At 37.1% G+C, this 19,317-nt stretch overlaps 1 protein-coding gene across 3 annotated transcripts in view; it reads left to right on the top strand.

Annotated features, from left to right (window-relative positions):
- DNAH6 (dynein axonemal heavy chain 6) overlaps positions 1 to 19,317 on the top strand; it is a 368,310-nt gene that overhangs the window by 60,495 nt on the left and 288,498 nt on the right. For all 3 annotated transcript variants that reach the window (XM_050754693.1, XM_050754695.1, XM_050754692.1), the window contains exon 4: positions 1,252 to 1,514. In XM_050754693.1, the coding sequence (XP_050610650.1) occupies positions 1,252 to 1,514 (263 nt within the window). The remainder of the gene's footprint in view (positions 1 to 1,251; positions 1,515 to 19,317) is intronic.

The raw sequence follows: 19,317 nt of genomic DNA, 5'->3' as shown, positions 1-19,317 counted from the left end.
CCTGGCCAAGAAGTCAAAGACACACATTTTACCTTTTAAGTTCAAAGATGTGTTTCCTTCAGCTCTGAACTTGTTAGGCTTCTGTCAAACTGCTATTAAACAGGGTATATTTAATCAGAGTTGGGGTATAATGTTCCCTGTGAGTACAAATTTTCTGGAGAAGTCGTTCCACAGAGCTTGTAGTAATAAATCCCTGCAGAAATGGCAGCCTCTGCCAGCTATGTTAATAGGCAATAAAATACTCATGCGTATATTTACAGTAGTTATTCAACAAAGCAGGTCTACTATGGTGACTCTTATCTTAAAGCCAGTTACTCCTATACGGTCAGAGAGGCAAGGTGATGACCTTTGGAGTTGGTGTCAAATTTCTTCAAACACAGTGATCAACCTCCTCCATGGGAGGAACAGATGTGGGTGATGCCACCTAAGTTTTTTTGGGGGGTGTGAGTGGCACTGAGAGCACAGACAGTGAAGCCCAGAGAGTAGAGCAAAGCTGGAGTGTGTAGGCATGGCACGGTGGGTGGGACTCAGCCTTGCTGCTCCAAGTGTAGTCCATGGTTAGCAGGATCCAAACCCCTGAGAGCAGGTTAGAAAGGCAGAATCTCAGGTTCCACCCTAGTTGTACTGAATCAAAATCTGCATTTTAGTAAGAACCCCAGGTAATTCACTGCACATTTAAAGTTTGAGAAGCACTGGCCTAAAGAACAGGCAATATTAGTTGATAAAATCAGTGCTTCTCTAAGGCTATTGCATAGTGATTCTCAATACTCAATATAACCACCCCTCATATTCACAAAGAAGTAAAGTTATTATGAGTTATGATAGCAGCTGTCCAATACTTCACTCACTGAAGAGCATCAAGGCAGTCAGAACAGAGGGGGAGGTTGGGAGGAGAGGCCCTAGAAAAGATAGATGCAGAGCAACTAAGCAAGGAGGGAAGAGGGTTCCCATGGACATCAAAGACCTGGTAATATTTTGATGCAATAAACATTGAGTTAAAGGAGAGGAGAAGGCAATGGAAGCAGAAACTGGGACTGCTTTGTGGAAAAAGAATGGGTGTCTGGATAGGGAGTCCTGAGAAGGAATATGACTGCCTAACAATAGTTTGAAAATTTTCAGTGCCAAAATGCTTGCCTTTGAGCTCTAGACATCTCATGCAATATGGCAATTAGTCCTTGAAGGTAATATTTTGTCACTCTTGTGTGTGTGCAAAGACTCATATTTTGTTTTTCAAAAATTGGCTTTGTTTAGATTCATCAGCCCTATGTTGAGGTGTTCTCTCCCTCTCCTCCTAAACTGCCACGTACCGGTACTGGAAAAAGAGGTCTCTTCGGGACTAGGTCTTCAGCTTACCCTAAGTACACTTTCTACGACCGAGAAGAAGTAGTTAAAGCCAACATTCGTGATCCCTTGCAAATCATTAAAATAATACGTGAAAATGAACATCTTGGATTTCTTTATATGATCCCTGCAGTGCCAAGATCATCCATTGAATATGATACATATAATCTAAAGTGAGTTCTTTTTTATGATGCAATTTCTTTAACATAAAAATTACAAATAAGATTGCACATATTATTCATAATTGATTGGATATTAATGATAGTGATATCAAATATAATTTTGGTTATTCAATGATAAATGAATCCTAATCACAACAATTTTATATTTTTTCATGTATTTCCCTTTATCTATTTAGAAACATTATCTATCTTATCTGCACTATTGAGCTTCTCGTATATTTATGTAACATTATGCCATATATTTTTAATCAGTATTACAAATGTATTTTTGATATTTTATGATTACTGAGGAAAGAGGATGACAATATATAAAAAGTAGATGACGCACGATTTGTTTTTCATGTTATTTCATCTTTGCTTTATAGAGTAGAAATAAGGATTGTTTAATAAAATGAGCTTGATAACTTAGGGATTCATATAGATGAATAATATACACACACTTACTTTCTCTCTGTTGTTGCCACACATTTGTTGTTGATATAATTGAAAGTCACAAAATTGTGAGTCAGAAAGTTGCTTTAAAATACAGCACAACAGATAATAGTGGAACTTAAAGATGATACTGGCTTTCTTCTGTTATTTAGTTGGGCTGACAGCGGTTCTTGAGACAGTCTTTTCTTGATGGTGATAATAGTTTAGCTTCACCACCAAATTCATTGAGCCACCTTCCCCATTCACGGCTCTCTTATTCTCCCTTATTCGGCACCGTAGTTTCAATTGAGAAGGTGACACTGAGGGCAGCTCTCCTGCTGCAGAAAATGGGTAGAGAAGAAAAACTTTTTAATCAAAATTTAAAATGACAGATTTGTTGTAAATCTTAAAGAGCTTAACAGGAGTGAGCAATAACTTGTAGGAAGAACAGAAATGCTTATGAAAATGCAATCGTTCAGCAAAATTTGTTGAGCATAATCTCTGTAGCAGGAACTGTTTTACGTGCTTGAGACACATTAATAAACCATATCAAAATTGTTGACCTCATGGAACTGACATTTTAGCAGAGGATGGCAATAATAAACCATACGTGAGTAAATTATGTAGAATACTAAAATGTGATAAGTATTGGAGGAAAAAAAATATATTTTTATGCCGTAGATACTCAGGCGAGAAAGAGACCAGGGATGATGATGAAGTGGTAAGAAATAGGTCTGCTTCTGAAAACAATTTGAAGGTGAAGCCAATGGGATGTCTTTACAGATATTATGTAGGGTAGACAACTAGAAAGGAGTACAGGATGAGTTTAATGATTCAGTTGTCTGAGCAAGAGGGGTAGAGTTGCTATTGACTGTGAACAAAGAGGACTGGGAGTACTGGGGAAGAGGCTGTGAATTAACTGGGGTGGTCAGGGTGGGCCTCATTGAGAAGCTGTCATTTGAACAAGGACTTGATAGAGAAGAAATGAATTATGTGGTGGTGCAGTTATGAGCATTCCAGGCAGCAGGAAAATGAATACAAACGTCCTGAACTGGGAGCAGACCTGGCATGCTCAAGGGGCAAAGAGGAGGCTGGTATGACTACAGTAGAGTGAACAAGAGATAAAGGATGTATCTATAGCACAAGACCTTGTTGGCTACAACAATGGAGAACCATGGAAGGATTTTGGACAGAAAAGTGTCATGATCTGATTTACATTTTTAAAGGAACCATTCTGGCTGCTGTGTGAAGAATAGGCTTTGAGGAAACAAGGGTTGAAAAAGGAAGACAAATTGAAGGCCGTAGATACTCAGGCGAGAAAGAGATCGGGGATGATGATGAAGTGGTAAGAAATAGGTCTGCTTCTGAAAACAATTTGAAGGTGAAGCCAGTGGGATGTCTTTACAGACATTATGTAAGGTAGACAACCAGAAAGGAGTACAGGATGAGTTTAATGATCCAGTTGTCTGAGCAAGAGGCATAGAGTTGCTATTGACTGTGAACCCTGAAAATCTGAGACAGTTCTCAGTTAATTTAGAAAGTTTATTTTGCCAAGATCATGGATGTGCACCCATGACACAGCCTCAGGAGGTCCTGATGACATAACATGTGCCCAAGGTAGTAGGGGCACAGCTTGGCTTTATACATTTTAGGGAGACATGAGACATCAATTAATATGTGTAAGATGTACGTGGGTTCAGTCTGGAAGAGTGGGACAACTCAAGGCTAAGATGAAAAAACTCAAAGCGAGGAGGGGGCTTCCAGGTCATAGGTAGATAAGAGACATTCCTTTGAGTTTCTGATTAGCCTTTCCAAATGAAGCAATGAGATATGCATTTATCCCAGTGAGCACAGGGGTCACTTTAAATAGAATGGGAGGCAGATTTGCCCTTAGCAGTTCCCAGCCTGACTTTTACCTTTAGTTTAGTGATTTTGGGGCCCCAAGATTTATTTTCCTTTTACAGCTGAGGCATAGAAGACTGAATGGAGCAGAATCATCAGGGAAAAATACTTGTTTGGGTTCGGATACATTAATTTTGGGATGTCAAAAGGAGAAGAGATGGTAGACGAAGGAGAATTGGGGTAAAAAAAAGACTTTTTCCAACATGAGATAATTCATTTTTTTTAAGATGGAAGAATTAACATATAATGTAATTTAAATCCCTTCAATTAAAAAAAAAAACCCTTAATGGTATTGTCATTCCTACGACTACTTTACTCCCTTTTATAGTTCTTTGTAAGTTTTTGGTGAAGAACTTGTAGATCTTAAGTGGAAACTGATGGAAAGTGGGTTATTTGGTGATTTTAAAACATAATTCTTGATTCATATGTGAAAAATATTTTCATAGTTTTCAGGAAAAAAAAATCATCTAATAACCCAGATATCAAAGGGTGCTATTTGTGATGTTCATTTTCCACTGTGAGAAGAGCCAAATTTTGCCCCATGTAGAACTGATTCTCATTTACTTACCAGCACAAGCTAAAGTATTGAAGAGGAGACTGAAAACTGCTTTTGTTCAGTTCTGAGATTTATTTCTAGAGTAATGAGCACTTCTACTAGGGAAATTGAGTTGATGTTTTATGCTTTTTGAACTCACAGAAGTGACGCTTAATAGTAATATGTAAGGTCTTATTTGAAAAGATATTTTGGAATCATGGTTTGTTATCATTATTGCATTTTAGGGTTTGATGTTAAATTTTCCTCCCTAACTTGAACTTGAAATATCATAAACCTTGTGAGTAAAGACAATTATTTGGATGCTATGGAGTTGGCAGCAGCTAAACTGGAAGTTAAACATAGTATATACTGTGTCAACAAGATGAGGTCATGTTATACCAAACTCCTTTGAAAAGTAATGTGATAAAATAACTATAAGGCTGTGAGTTTGCTGTTGAAGAATGTCTTCATTACCCAACAAATGTGGTGAAGCTGTGGAAGCATTTTTTTATAATCTTTCAGTCTAGAGCAATAATCTGTCTCTCTGATAAGTCTATTGACTTTTTTCCAGAAAAATATGTGAACAAAATGCAAAATAATACTTCTCAGTATAGAACTGAGTAAAGGTGAAATTGAGATGTAAACTATAGAAATCATTTAAAGTTGCACTTCTTATAGCAAAAATGTTTTTGAAACAATATGTCATGCTATTGCTGAAGCACCTATGGCAAGGTATGCTTAGAGAGAAAATAGAATAAGTTATAAGTTATTTGCAAAATTCGCTTATTAACTAACTCTATGCACATCACTATAAAGTGTGCTGACAGGTATTTTGCTTTAATCACAAATGTGCAATGCAGATATCAGTGTTTGCCATAAATACAGTACACATATGAGAAAAATATGCTTGACAATTTTTTTCCAGTTATCACTAAAAACCTGTGCTATAGAAGAGTTTTTGCTGTGCAGAAGCTCTTTAGTTTAATGAGATCCCATTTGTCAATTTTGGCTTTTGCTGCTGTTGCTTTTGGTGTTTTAGACATGAAGTCTTTGCCCATGCCTATGTCCTGAATGGTACTACCTAGGTTTTCCTCTAGGATTTTTATGGTATTAGGTCTAACATTTAAGTCTCTAATCCATCTTGAATTAATTTTCGTATAAGGAGTAAGGAAAGCATCCAGTTTCAGCTTTCTACTTATGGCTAGCCAATTTTCCCAGCACCATTTATTAAATAGGGAATCCTTTCCCCATTTCTTGTTTCTCTCAGGTTTGTCAAAGATCAGATGGCTGTAGATGTGTGGTATTATTTCTGAGGACTCTGTTCTGTTCCATTGGTCTATATCTCTGTTTTGGTACCAGTACCATGCTGTTTTGGTTACTGTAGCCTTGTAGTATAGTTTGAAGTCAGGTAGCGTGATGCCTCCAGCTTTGTTGTTTTGACTTAGGATTGTCTTGGAGATGCGGGCTCTTTTTTGGTTCCATATGAACTTTAAAGCAGTTTTTTCCAATTCTGTGAAGAAACTCATTGGTAGCTTGATGGGGATGGCATTGAATCTATAAATAACCTTGGGCAGTATGGCCATTTTCACGATATTGATTCTTCCTATCCATGAGCATGCTACCATCAGAGTGAACAGGCAACCTACAGAATGGGAGAAAATTTTTGCAATCTACTCATCTGACAAAGGGCTAATATCCAGAACCTACAAAGAACTCAAACAAATTTACAAGAAAAAAAACAAACAACCCCATCAAAAAGTGGGCAAAGGATATGAACAGACATTTCTCAAAAGAAGACATTCATACAGCCAACAGACACATGAAAAAATGCTCATCATCACTGGCCATCAGAGAAATGCAAATCAAAACCACAATGAGATACCATCTCACACCAGTTAGAATGGCGATCATTAAAAAGTCAGGAAACAACAGTTGCTGGAGAGGATGTGGAGAAATAGGAACACTTTTACACTGTTGGTGGGATTGTAAACTAGTTCAACCATTATGGAAAACAGTATGGCGATTCCTCAAAGATCTAGAACTAGATGTACCATATGACCCAGCCATCCCATTACTGGGTATATACCCAAAGGATTATAAATTATGCTGCTATAAAGACACATGCACACGTATGTTTATTGAAGCACTATTCACAATAGCAAAGACTTGGAATCAACCCAAATGTCCATCAGTGACAGACTGGATTAAGAAAATGTGGCACATATACACCATGGAATACTATGCAGCCATAAAAAAGGATGAGTTTGTGTCCTTTGTAGGGACATGGATGCAGCTGGAAACCATCATTCTTAGCAAACTATCCCAAGAACAGAAAACCAAACACCGCATGTTCTCACTCATAGGTGGGAACTGAACAATGAGATCACTTGGACTCAGGAAGGGGAACATCACACACCGGGGCCTATCATGGGGAGGGGGGAGGTGGGAGGGATTGCATTGGGAGTTATACCTGATGTAAATGATGAGTTGATGGGTGCAGCACAGCAACATGGCACAAGTATACATATGTAACAAACCTGCACGTTATGCACATGTACCCTACAACTTAAAGTATAATAATAATAAATAAATTAAAAAAAAAAAGAAGAGTTTTTTCATTTAGTTGTGAGCAGGGATTTAGACTGCAAAAGGCATGTAGGAATCAGTAGTGTCTGAGCACTTAGCAAGAAAGGTTTGCCCTGCTCGGAGACAACATTCACATACAACAGTAAACCTCTCATTTTTGACTTAGCATTGACAGAGAGTGAAAATTGTAGATCTCCTCAAATCAAGGATACTAACTGTGCACTTTTCCATGGTCATACAGTGCAATAGCAAGTAAAAGATTTTATTTCGATCATGAAATATGCAGGAAATGAAGAGTAAGATTTAAAACATTTTGTGAAACTAATAATACTAATAAAGAGCATTTCTATGATTTTAGGGGGCTTGCTCAAGGGTCATGTCTTAGAGATATGTTTAATATTTTGAGTAGATAACCTATCACGTTGGTGCCAAAATATTTTGAAGATAAGAATACAACACTGGGATTTTGGGCTGACTGAATTCTAGTGTATATGACAAATGTACCTTAGGACAGATTTGGCTCTTTCCAGCCTCTTATGATTTTACTAGTTGGAGGAAAATAAAAATCACATTTAAACTCAAACACCTGAGGAGATATTTTCAATCCAAATTTCACCAAAGAGCTGATAAGAATTTGTTTGCTTCCATTTTCTAAATTGAAACACCCAGCCTTGCAGCTTTATAGCATAATGTACTTGTTGGCTTACCATCTGATTTAGTGCTAAAAGCAGACTCCAGTGAAATCATCAGAAATTCTGGATCCATAGATTGTCTAGAGGTCCAGAACTATGTGACAGAAGTTCTAGTTACATGGTCTCATTTCCAAAGAACTAAGGTTGTTAACATCTTTTAATTTTTTAAAAAAATCACAACGGGGCCCGGGCGCGGTGGCTCAAGCCTGTAATCCCAGCACTTTGGGAGGCCGAGACGGGCGGATCACGAGGTCAGGAGATCGAGACCATCCTGGCTGACACAGTGAAACCCCGTCTCTACTAAAAAATACAAAAAAGCTAGCCGGGCGAGGTGGCGGGCGCCTGTAGTCCCAGCTACTCGGGAGGCTGAGGCAGGACAATGGCGTGAACCCGGGAGGCGGAGCTTGCAGTGAGCCAAGATCACGCCACTGCACTCCAGCCTGGGCGGCAGAGCGAGACTCTGTCTCAAAAAAAAAAAAAAAAAAAATCACAACGGGGAAAAGGAACTAGCTGTGTGTGAACCCTCATCTGTGGCTCACACTACCCGTCATTCAGGTGGCTAAGGAGAAACTTGTTATTAATTTTTTAAAATTATGGCTTATATTTATTATTTTAAAATTTGCAATGAGACCTTCCCAAAATTTACATAAAACTGATGGACTGAGTGAGTATCAAATGCCCAGTCAGTGGTTCCAGATGCTAAGTGTTAAACACAGCTATAAAGCAAAGCTTCCCAAGATGAGAACGGCAGCCAACCAAGTTACTTCCGGTGGCCCTAGTTGTTTATGGTGGTAAAAACTAATTTTTTAAAAAAGACGCAATCACTCAGAAATTTACCAAGGGTGAAATTTTGTTTTTCTAATATTTGTATGATTACTTTGTTAAACTTCCTGAATTCAGAAAATATTTCCATGAGTAAGACTGTGTAGCCCCCTCTGCCAGAGAGCAGCTCTGTAGTGGGAACACAACACAGCCTCTGCCACCTTCCTGTTGAACCATCCCACTGAGTTTGAAAGGAACTGTAGACACTTCCTTTAGGTTTCTAAGACAAACTCAGTTTATCAGCAAAACTCTTTGTTTTGTGTATGTGAGAAACACAAAGAAATCCTTGTTCAGTTTTTTTTAATTTCATTTGCTTTTTTTTTTGTTTTCCTATTGACACAACATTAGGTGTTCCTAAAAAAATAAGCAATTGGATGTTTCTGATTATTTTTTCTTTTCTTTTTTTTTTTTTTTTTTTTTTTTTTGAGACAGAGTCTGGCTGTGTCACCCAGGCTGGAGTACAGTGGCGCGATCTCGGCTCACTGCAAGCTCCGCCTCCCGGGTTCACGCCATTCTTCAGCCTCAGCCTCCTGAGTAGCTGGGACTACAGGCGCCCGCCACCTCCCCCGGCTAGTTTTTTGTATTTTTAGTAGAGACGGGGTTTCACCATGTTAGCCAGGATGGTCGCGATCTCCTGACCTCGTGATCCACCCGCCTCGGCCTCCCAAAGTGCTGGGATTACAGGCTTGAGCCACTGCGCCCGGCCTGATTATTTTTTCTGTCCTTTCTTTCCTCTTTTCCTCTTGTTTCGTTTTTGATGTTACCAACTGGGAAAAATCTGAAGTTTAATTGAATTTCATAATGAATTGTTTTTAAAACTTAAAAAAATTGTTTTTCAAAGCTGAATTTTCAAATTCGGCTTGGGAAATGAAATGTTTAAAATGGTTCTCATGATTTTTTAGACACTGTTGTGGATTTGAACCTAAAGAAAGATTATTAAGTCGAATAGAATAACATATTAAACATTAGAAATAACATTTCTTTATTAGAAAACATGTTCTAATAAAATTATCTTGGTAAAGAGCACTGTAGGCTTTTGTAATTTTCAAAGATGTTTTTGATCCTATATGAATGTAAGTAATGTTTATTTTTTAAAAAAAATTTATACTTTTACGTCTTAAATTAATGAAACCTATATACCAATACTTTATATTTTGTTACCACATCCTTGAATTTTTAAAACATTTTAAATCATTTGCTCATGTTAAGGTCTACAATTCTCTTAAATGCTTTATGGTAATATGGATTTAATTTTGACAGATATTTATCTTTTTGCTCATTTATAAGGAAAATTTTCTGTTAAAGCTAGAAAACTATCAGATCTATATGGCAAACACAGCAGTCAAAAGAGATGAGAAATTAGGCAGCATAATTAAGCTTATCTCAAACTTAGATTTGTAAACTACAGTAATAGACCTGTCCTTTTGCCTAAATATCTTATTTGTATAAAAATGTTACCAGATTAATCAGTGGTGTCAAACAAGTTATTTCAACACTTTATCAGAAATATCCACCCCACCCAGAAAAGGGTTTGAACTTTTAAAAGCATTACGAGAACAAAATATGAAACGAATTTCTGTTTTTAGATTAGTATCAACTAAAGAAGCTCAAGAAGCTAGGAGTGCAAGAACACATAATATCTAACATCAGAATGAATCACTATTGTAGAATTGTGATTTTACCAGCTTGTGTGGAAGTTTTTTATACTACTTGGAACCAGAAAAGCAAGAAAAAAAAATCAATAACATTATTAGTAGACCAACATATTAGATGATATAGATAATCATAATCCAAGACATTATTAAAGTTTTATTGCAATATTTAATTGCATATTGATGAATCTATAGACACTAGTAACTGCTAGACAGCACTATTTAGTCTCTGAGGTGAAATGTCTGGAATAACTTTGTTTAGAAAGAAGAAAAAAAAATCTCTGGGGATTAAATATTCAAGGCAAATGAGATATTATGAAAATACTTCTTAAAAATGTTTGTTACAACCAAGGTTTACTCTGATAACACTGATATTCAAGTAATATTTTATTTGCAGAGGGACTTCCATATGTAAATGGTTTCCTAAAATTATGAATTACGAATTTTAAAATATTGTCAAAATGATGTCTATGATAAAATCCAAGCTATCAACCACATAACCATTTGTTTTTAGCTTTCTACAAAAAAAATGAGAACAGAATACTATTTTTTGTTGTTTCATAGTTAAGTGCATTGGCAATCCAAAGGATGAGTTTTATCAAGAATTGGGAAGTATTTTGCAAGTGATTCAACTTTGCAGATTTAGTAAAGGTTAGTTCTTGGCTACACACCTGGGTTGCTTAATTGACATTTGACCACCTGAATAGCTTAACTGAAAAATTATAGCAGCTGCCAGGAAATATAATAACACTTACTGACAAAAATTAGGAATTGACAGCAAAAATTCAACTTGGGAAATGTAATGTTTAAAATGGTTCTCATGATTTTTTAGTTGCGGACTTGAACCTAAAGAAAGATTATTAAGTCAAATAGAATAACATCTATCTGTGTTTGAGAGAAATCTTCACCATTGTTTCTAAAAATTATTACAGGAAATGTCAACACTGCATCAAAGAAAGACAAGTAACAACTGTTAGAGTTAAAGAATGGTGGTACTTTTGGTGAATAATTTCAAGAGAACAAGTTATCCAAATTTTGGCTAGTGGAAAAGGGAGTTTTTATATATTAGAGACAAAACAATAAATAAATCATCTGCCATTTGCTGCCTGCTACTTTTACAAAGTTTCTTAGGAGTGGTGACTATCAAGAACTTGGACAGATCATTCATCATGTCTTGATTAGACATGAGGTAGCTACTTCAAAAAAGTTATGGTCACAGCTGTGGTTGCTAATGAGCTAGACATAATTGGAAGTTTTATCAAATTAAATATTATATCCCTAATTTGGGATAATTATGTCCCAAATTAAAAATTATATAATCCCACATATTATGTGCATTGTGTTTAGTCATACTATATAAAGAAATTGTAATTAATGTCTTCACCAAGCCCCTGCAGTTTATATCCGTGTGCCTTATAAAATGTTATCATTGCATGGATTTTATAACATTCAAAGTTTGAGAAGCATTGTTCTAGAGGATTGTAGAATGATTTTCTCCTGCATGAGAATCTGACCTTTCGCTAACCCCACAGCTCTGTGCCCCTGACAACCTAAAAAGAGTAAAATGTTGATTGTTTATAGGCAACATTGCTTATGATAAAAATGACATCGATTAGTAAATTATAGCTGCATTGGGAGGAACTAAGAAAGAATTATAAATACCTTATGGGGAGTCATAACTTTTGACTTCCCATAATTCAGATTATTTTTTTTTTCTGAGCATGTGCCCTGGAGGAACGCTGAAATCTGTGCTTATGGGGTTATTGCAAGAGATATTGGCTCCTGTGAGTAATAAGGCTTTTAGGCCAGAGTGGCTTTCATATCCACTCAATGTGGATCTCATCTTTTTGCATCTGAGTTGACACCTAGGGAGAAGATAGCTCCCAGGTGGCTATTAGACTGCTGCAAGGACTCCAATGGGGAAGTAACGTCTGATGCTGCCCTGATGGCAATAAGTGGTTCTTGTCCCAGATTTTTCTGAGTAGATGAATGCCAAAAAGAAGTATATGACAGTCTTGTGAGTTTTAACATTTAGTTGGATCTAAGAAGACCCCTGGTGAGGCATATTAAAGTATTTCTTTTTCAGGCTAGTATAAAAGGACCCACTGTTGATATTAGATAATTCTCTCCCTAGTAGATGATAGATGTTTTTCATATCTATGTAACCCTTCACCTCACCGTTATTTCAATTATATAAATTAACATTTTGCTGTTTTTTGTTTTGGCCTTTGAAATACAAACTTACGTTGGTAAGGAACTGTGGGTGCTTTTATAAGGCATAGTGGGGTACTAAGTCTTTACGATGTTAATGGGTGAGTACTGCCACATGATAGTATTAACACCAACTATAGTGTATGCCAAATCTTGTTCTAAATGTTTTATATGTATTAGCTCATTTAATCTCTACAGCAACTCTTAAGGTAGGTGGGATTGATATACCCATTTTACAAATGATGAAAATCGCAGAGTTAAGTTCACGTAGCTAGTGAGTCATGGAGCTGAGATTCAGATTATTTGGATTTTAGAACCCAAGTCCTCATGCACGCCACTTAATATACTCATCCTCATAATGACAACTACTCCTGCATTTGTGTCACACACACTGTGTTAGGCATTGTGCCAAGTGCTTTCAGTACATTAGTCTTCTTTCTTCCTCATAAACATCCTATTAGAATGGCATTATCTATAGTGGAAAGATAAGAAAATTGAGGTATAGATTAACGACCTTTCTATTTGATATTGTTTTGTGATTTGAAGGTAGGAAATTCAGAGTAATGTCTGATGCTCCCATCTTTCAATTCTATGATTTCATTCTCTGTGCAATGTCAAGTTTAAAGCTATTAAAATATAACAGATAGTTCAGATTGTATGGCAGAGCCTTCCCCAAAATCTGAGCATCTTTTGGGTCCACAGAATGCCTAAAACAGGACACCATGTCTCCTATACCTCAGTGTTTCCCAGTGTGTCTTTCCAAGTACATTAGATGTAAATGATTCTAATTGATAGGTGGTTAACAGATGTGCTCTGTGATCATGTAAATTTGAGAAACTTTGTTAAGTCAGTAGTTAGGATTAGGATTCTGATTAGAATCTTTGAAACACAGGTACATGACTTGAGATATTAGAACTATATCAACTTCTACTCTAAGCTCAAGACATGTTCCTTCTAAACAACTAGTTTTGTTCTCTGGTTGTTTTTAAACTTGTTAAAAGTACTTTTTAGGCAGCTTTTAAAATTTCACACTAGAGCTATTTTATCCTTTAAATTATATTACTATTTAGTGGCCAAGAACAGAAAACACAGATGCCAGCTTAAAACCTTCTGAAGTAGAGGCATTCTAGTTTATGTGTGAAATTCTAATTATTTTTTAAAAACTTTAGAATGAGGTATATATATTATGTAATAATGAACAGATCATTTTGAAGCCATATTATCAAAAAAACCTCACCAGGTTGTCTAACACAATGGCAGTTTTCTTAGGCTAATCTATGAAGACATTTAAATCTTTTAAGTCAAATTTGAGTCAGCAAGTGGAAACACTTTGGATTTTCATTTGGAATAAGCAAAAACCCTCCTTCTGGTTAATCAAACCAGAAATAAAACAAGCATTTCTCTTCCCTGGTTTACATTAGATCTATTTTTTCCCCAATACTAGTAAAAGCCAAGCATTGGTTAGATCTAGACTCCAGATTGTCTCCCTACCCTTTCTTCAAACACATGCACACACAAACATACATGCACACACATCCTGGCACTGCTCTGGAGCTATGGTGATTTAGTGAATGATGGTTTCATTTCATACAAAAATCTGAAGAACCTAGAGCAATAGCTCTTAGCCTTAGCTGCTCAATAGAATCACCCAGGCTCTACTTCCAGTTACTTATGATTTATCTGATCAGTCTGTGGTGGAGCCTGAGCAACAGCTTTTCTTTAAAACTTGCCAGTTGATTCTAAGATTCAATCACAGTTATGCCTCATGGACCTAGAGCACCTTTTCTCAAGCCTTCAAAGACTTGCTAAAACACAGATAGTTAAACCCCTAGATGATTTAACAGGCCTAGGGTGGAGCCTGAGAATGTGCAATTCCCACATAGTGCTCATGCTGCTCTTCCAAGGACCATACATTGAGAAACATTGACCCTAAAGCATTCTCCTAGTGATGAAACTTGGAAGTTTCCTCTTAGTTTTGCTTTTGTTTAATTTTCCAGGTAGAAAGGAGTTCTTTACCAGATATTTTGCCATCTTTGGTTAATCAAACCAGAAATAAAGCAAGCATTTCTCTTCCCCTGGCTAGGTTAGACCTAGTCTCACATTGAGTCATGGCAAGGACCATCATCAAACAGATTGAAGTTGATAAATGCAGAACTCAGGAAGTGGCCTGTTTCTTCCCAGGCACTTGCTTGCTTACCTTTATTCAATGAATACACCCAAATCATAATACTTAAAACCATGTAATAATGAAAATAGACAACTTAGAGTTGTATAGGGCCACAGGAGCTTATCTAATTCAGCCTTAAAGCAGGTAAGGAATAACTCTCTTTCTTGTAGAAATCAGAAATTTGAAAGAAGCAGGAGGTAACAGGGAACAAAGACAGATGTATGCATTCAAGCATGGCCTAAGATGAATATGATGAAGAAATCAGCCTAACTAAAGAGGATGATTTGTGTGGACAGAGAAGGAACTAATGTGAAACAGGAAGAGAGTGCCACAAATACCTGGGAGAATAACTTGGATTTAATGACAGGAGCAATAAGAGGCTATTCAAGGTTCTTGAGCACAACAGTCACATGAGGCAAACCATGTTTCTGCAATATTAGTCTGGTAGATTGGTTTAAGGATGAGTAGAAGCATTTCCAATCACTGCAGTGTATAACAGATGGAACTGCTATTTGAAATAACATCACATTGAGGTTTTATTGTTTTGGAAGTCAATGAATTGATTTCAGGAGGAGAAAAAATTTTTTAAACCCCAGAGGGGTTCTAAGCCCCAAAGTAGGTTCACTTTGAGTTATATCTGAAATGAATAATAATAATAGGACAATGATTGACCTACACCACAAGGGCCCCAAAATTCTCTAAGTTCGTATGGTTATCTCAAATGAAACACACATACTTTTAGAAATTAATAGAAGTCTTCAAGTCTAAGTTTCATTTAAGATGGATACAGACAGGTTCTACTGTAAAATAATTTGACAAGGGACCCTTTGATCTTCGCTGAACAGCAAAAAAGCAGTACATATATTTTTTCCAATTATGAGATAGTAGAGCATAGTTAAATATAATTGTATTTGAGACGTCCATTTCAATCTAATTAGTTAGCTATCCAAGGATCTCTAGTTAACTAGATCCTAAAGTCATCTTCTTTATCTGAAAAGTAGGAATTTTATAACATAACACTTGAATTTTTAAAAAGTTTTCTTTTTGTTTCTTAAAGGAAGCCTACTTTTTCTGATTATCTCCTCAAAGAAAGGTCTTAGTGGAACAAACATCCAAAACCACTCTGTAGGAGGCAACTGAAGTTTGATCCTGAGTGCTAAGAAATGCTGAGGGGGCAGTCATCATCATAGGAGTTGTGGTTCAACTCCTGAAATGGATAAACACTTTAGGCAGAGCATGTAGGGCAAAACACGCCAGTCCAAGGAGTAGATCTGGGAGATGACCTCTCAGTAATGAACTGGAAAGTCTAAGAATAAGATCACAGAGAAATGTGCATACACTCTCTTTTATGCAAATCTTTTCCTGACCCTGTGGCCCCTTCTACCTACCGACTGGATTGGGCTTGAAGGAAGTCCCTGTTGATCTTTGGAAAAATAATTCCATTAGAGTAGCAGGAAACAAAACTGTTTTTCAGGAACTCTAAGAAGGAATGGATAAGGTGGATGTGGCCATTGACAGACACCATTATAAAGGAAACTTAAAAGAAGAAGAAAAGTGTGGGATTTTAGTTAAGTAGGTGGAAGGGTCAAGAAAAGATTTTCTATATGCTAAAGGGGCATTCTGCACACTTTTAGATGTGGAGGAAAAGAAACAAAAAGACTAGGGAGAGTTAGAGAAAAGCGAGGTGAAACCTCTCCATCTCCATTTGGAGGAAAGCATGAGAGAAACAATCAGGGGGAAAAAACATGGTATGTTGAACTTCAAGTGAAGATATGAGAGGGAGCTTGCCTTGTCTTCACATTTTTTTTGGTTATTTTTTTTGAAATAAAGTTTGGTGGTTCACAAACATTATTGTGTATTGCAGTCACCCAGGCATCTCCCTATCCTTGAGTCTTGGAATACATAAAGATTCTGATTCTGCATTGGACTCAGAAATCTGGATTCTTTTTTTTTTTTTTTTTTTTTATATACTTTAAGTTCTAGGGTACATGTGCATAACGTGCAGGTTTGTTACATATGTATACTTGTGCCATGTTGCTGTGCTGCACCCATCAACTCGTCAGCACCCATCATCTCGTCATTTACATCAGGTATAACTTCCAATGCAATCCTCCCCCCACCCCCCTCCCCATGATAGGCCCCGGTGTGTGATGTTCCCCTTCCCGAGTCCAAGTGATCTCATCGTTCAGTTCCCACCTATGAGTGAGAACATGCGGTGTTTGGTTTTCTGTTCTTGGGATAGTTTGCTAAGAATGATGGTTTCCAGCTGCATCCATGTCCCTACAAAGGACACAAACTCATCCTTTTTTATGGCTGCATAGTATTCCATGGTGTATATGTGCCACATTTTCTTAATCCAATCTGTCACTGATGGACATTTGGGTTGATTCCAAGTCTTTGCTATTGTGAATAGTGCCGCAATAAACATCCGTGTGCATGTGTCTTTATAGCAGCATGATTTATAATCCTTTGGGTATATACCCAGTAATGGGATGGCTGGGTCATATGGTACATCTAGTTCTAGATCCTTGAGGAATCGCCATACTGTTTTCCGTAATGGTTGAACTAGTTTACAATCCCACCAACAGTGTAAAAGTGTTCCTATTTCTCCACATCCTCTCCAGCACCTGTTGTTTCCTGACTTTTTAATGATGGCCATTCTAACTGGTGTGAGATGGTATCTCATTGTGGTTTTGATTTGCATTTCTCTGATGGCCAGTGATGATGAGCATTTTTTCATGTGTCTGTTGGCTGTATGAATGTCTTCTTTTGAGAAATGTCTGTTCATATCCTTTGCCCACTATTTGATGGGGTTGTTTCTTTTTTGCTTGTAAATTTGTTTGAGTTCTTTGTAGGTTCTGGATATTAGCCCTTTGTCAGATGAGTAGATTGCAAAAATTTTCTCCCATTCTGTAGGTTGCCTGTTCACTCTGATGGTAGTTTCTTTTGCTGTGCAGAAGCTCTTTAGTTTAATGAGATCCCATTTGTCAATTTTGGCTTTTGCTGCCGTTGCTTTTGGTGTTTTAGACATGAAGTCTTTGCCCATGCCTATGTCCTGAATGGTACTACCTAGGTTTTCCTCTAGGGTTTTTATGGTATTAGGTCTAACATTTAAGTCTCTAATCCATCTTGAATTATTTTCGTATAGGAAGTAAGGAAAGCATCCAGTTTCAGCTTTCTACTTATGGCTAGCCCATTTTCCCAGCACAATTTATTAAATAGGGAATCCTTTCCCCATTTCTTGTTTCTCTCAGGTTTGTCAAAGATCAGATGGCTGTAGATGTGTGGTATTATTTCTGAGGACTCTGTTCTGTTCCATTGGTCTATATCTCTGTTTTGGTACCAGTACCATGCTGTTTTGGTTACTGTAGCCTTGTAGTATAGTTTGAAGTCAGGTAGCGTGATGCCTCCAGCTTTGTTGTTTTGACTTAGGATTGTCTTGGAGATGTGGGCTCTTTTTTGGTTCCATATGAACTTTAAAGCAGTTTTTTCCAATTCTGTGAAGAAACTCATTGGTAGCTTGATGGGGATGGCATTGAATCTATAAATAACCTTGGGCAGTATGGCCATTTTCACGATATTGATTCTTCCTATCCATGAGCATGGCATGTTCTTCCATTTGTTTGTGTCCTCTTTTATTTCACTGAGCAGTGGTTTGTAGTTCTCCCTGAAGAGGTCCTTTACATCCCTTGTAAGTTGGATTCCTAGATATTTTATTCTCTTTGAAGCGAATGTGAATGCAAGTTCATTCATGATTTGGCTCTCTGTTTCTCTGTTACTGGTGTATAAAAATGCTTGTGATTTTTGCACATTAATTTTGTATCCTGAGACTTTGCTGAAGTTGCTCATCAGCTTAAGGAGATTTTGGGCTGAGACAATGGGATTTTCTAAATATACAATCATGTCATCTGCAAAGAGGGACAATTTGACTTCTTCTTTTCCTAACTGAATACCCTTGATTTCTTTCTCTTGCCTGATTGCCCTAGCCAGAACTTCCAACACTATGTTGAATAGGAGTGGTGAGAGAGGGCATCCCTGTCTTGTGCCAGTTTTCAAAGGGAATTTTTCCAGTTTTTGCCCATTCAGTATGATATTGGCTGTGGGTTTGTCATAAATAGCTCTTATTATTTTGAGGTACGTTGCATCAATACCGAATTTATTGAGCGTTTTTAGCATGAAGGGCTGTTGAATTTTGTCAAAAGCCTTTTCTGCATCTATTGAGATAATCATGTGGTTCTTGTCTTTGGTTCTGTTTATATGCTGGATTATGTTTATTGATTTGCATATGTTGAACCAGCCTTGCATCCCAGGGATGAAGCCCACTTGATCATGGTGGATAAGCTTTTTGATGTGCTGCTGAATCCGGTTTGCTAGTATTTTATTGAGGACTTTTGCATCGATGTTCATCAGAGATATTCGTCTAAAATTCTCTTTTTTTGTTGTGTCTCTGCCAGGCTTTGGTATCAGGATGATGTTGGCCTCATAAAATGAGTTAGGGAGGATTCCCTCTTTTTCTATTGATTGGAATAGTTTCAGAAGGAATGGTACCAGCTCCTCCTTGTACCTCTGGTAGAATTCAGCTGTGAATCCATCTGGTCCTGGACTTTTTTTGGTTGGTAGGCTATTAATTATTGCCTCAATTTCAGAGCCTGCTATTGGTCTATTCAGGGATTCAACTTCTTCCTGGTTTAGTCTTGGAAGAGTGTAAGTGTCCAGGAAATTATCCATTTCTTCTAGATTTTCTAGTTTATTTGCGTAGAGGTGTTTATAGTATTCTCTGATGGTAGTTTGTATTTCTGTGGGGTCGGTGGTGATA

The sequence above is a fragment of the Macaca thibetana genome, chromosome 13 (assembly GCF_024542745.1).
Source record: "Macaca thibetana thibetana isolate TM-01 chromosome 13, ASM2454274v1, whole genome shotgun sequence".
Classification (NCBI taxonomy): Eukaryota; Metazoa; Chordata; class Mammalia; order Primates; family Cercopithecidae; genus Macaca; species Macaca thibetana.
The sequence above is the reverse complement of the archived record's forward strand: the minus strand, read 5'-3'. Positions and strand labels throughout refer to the sequence as shown.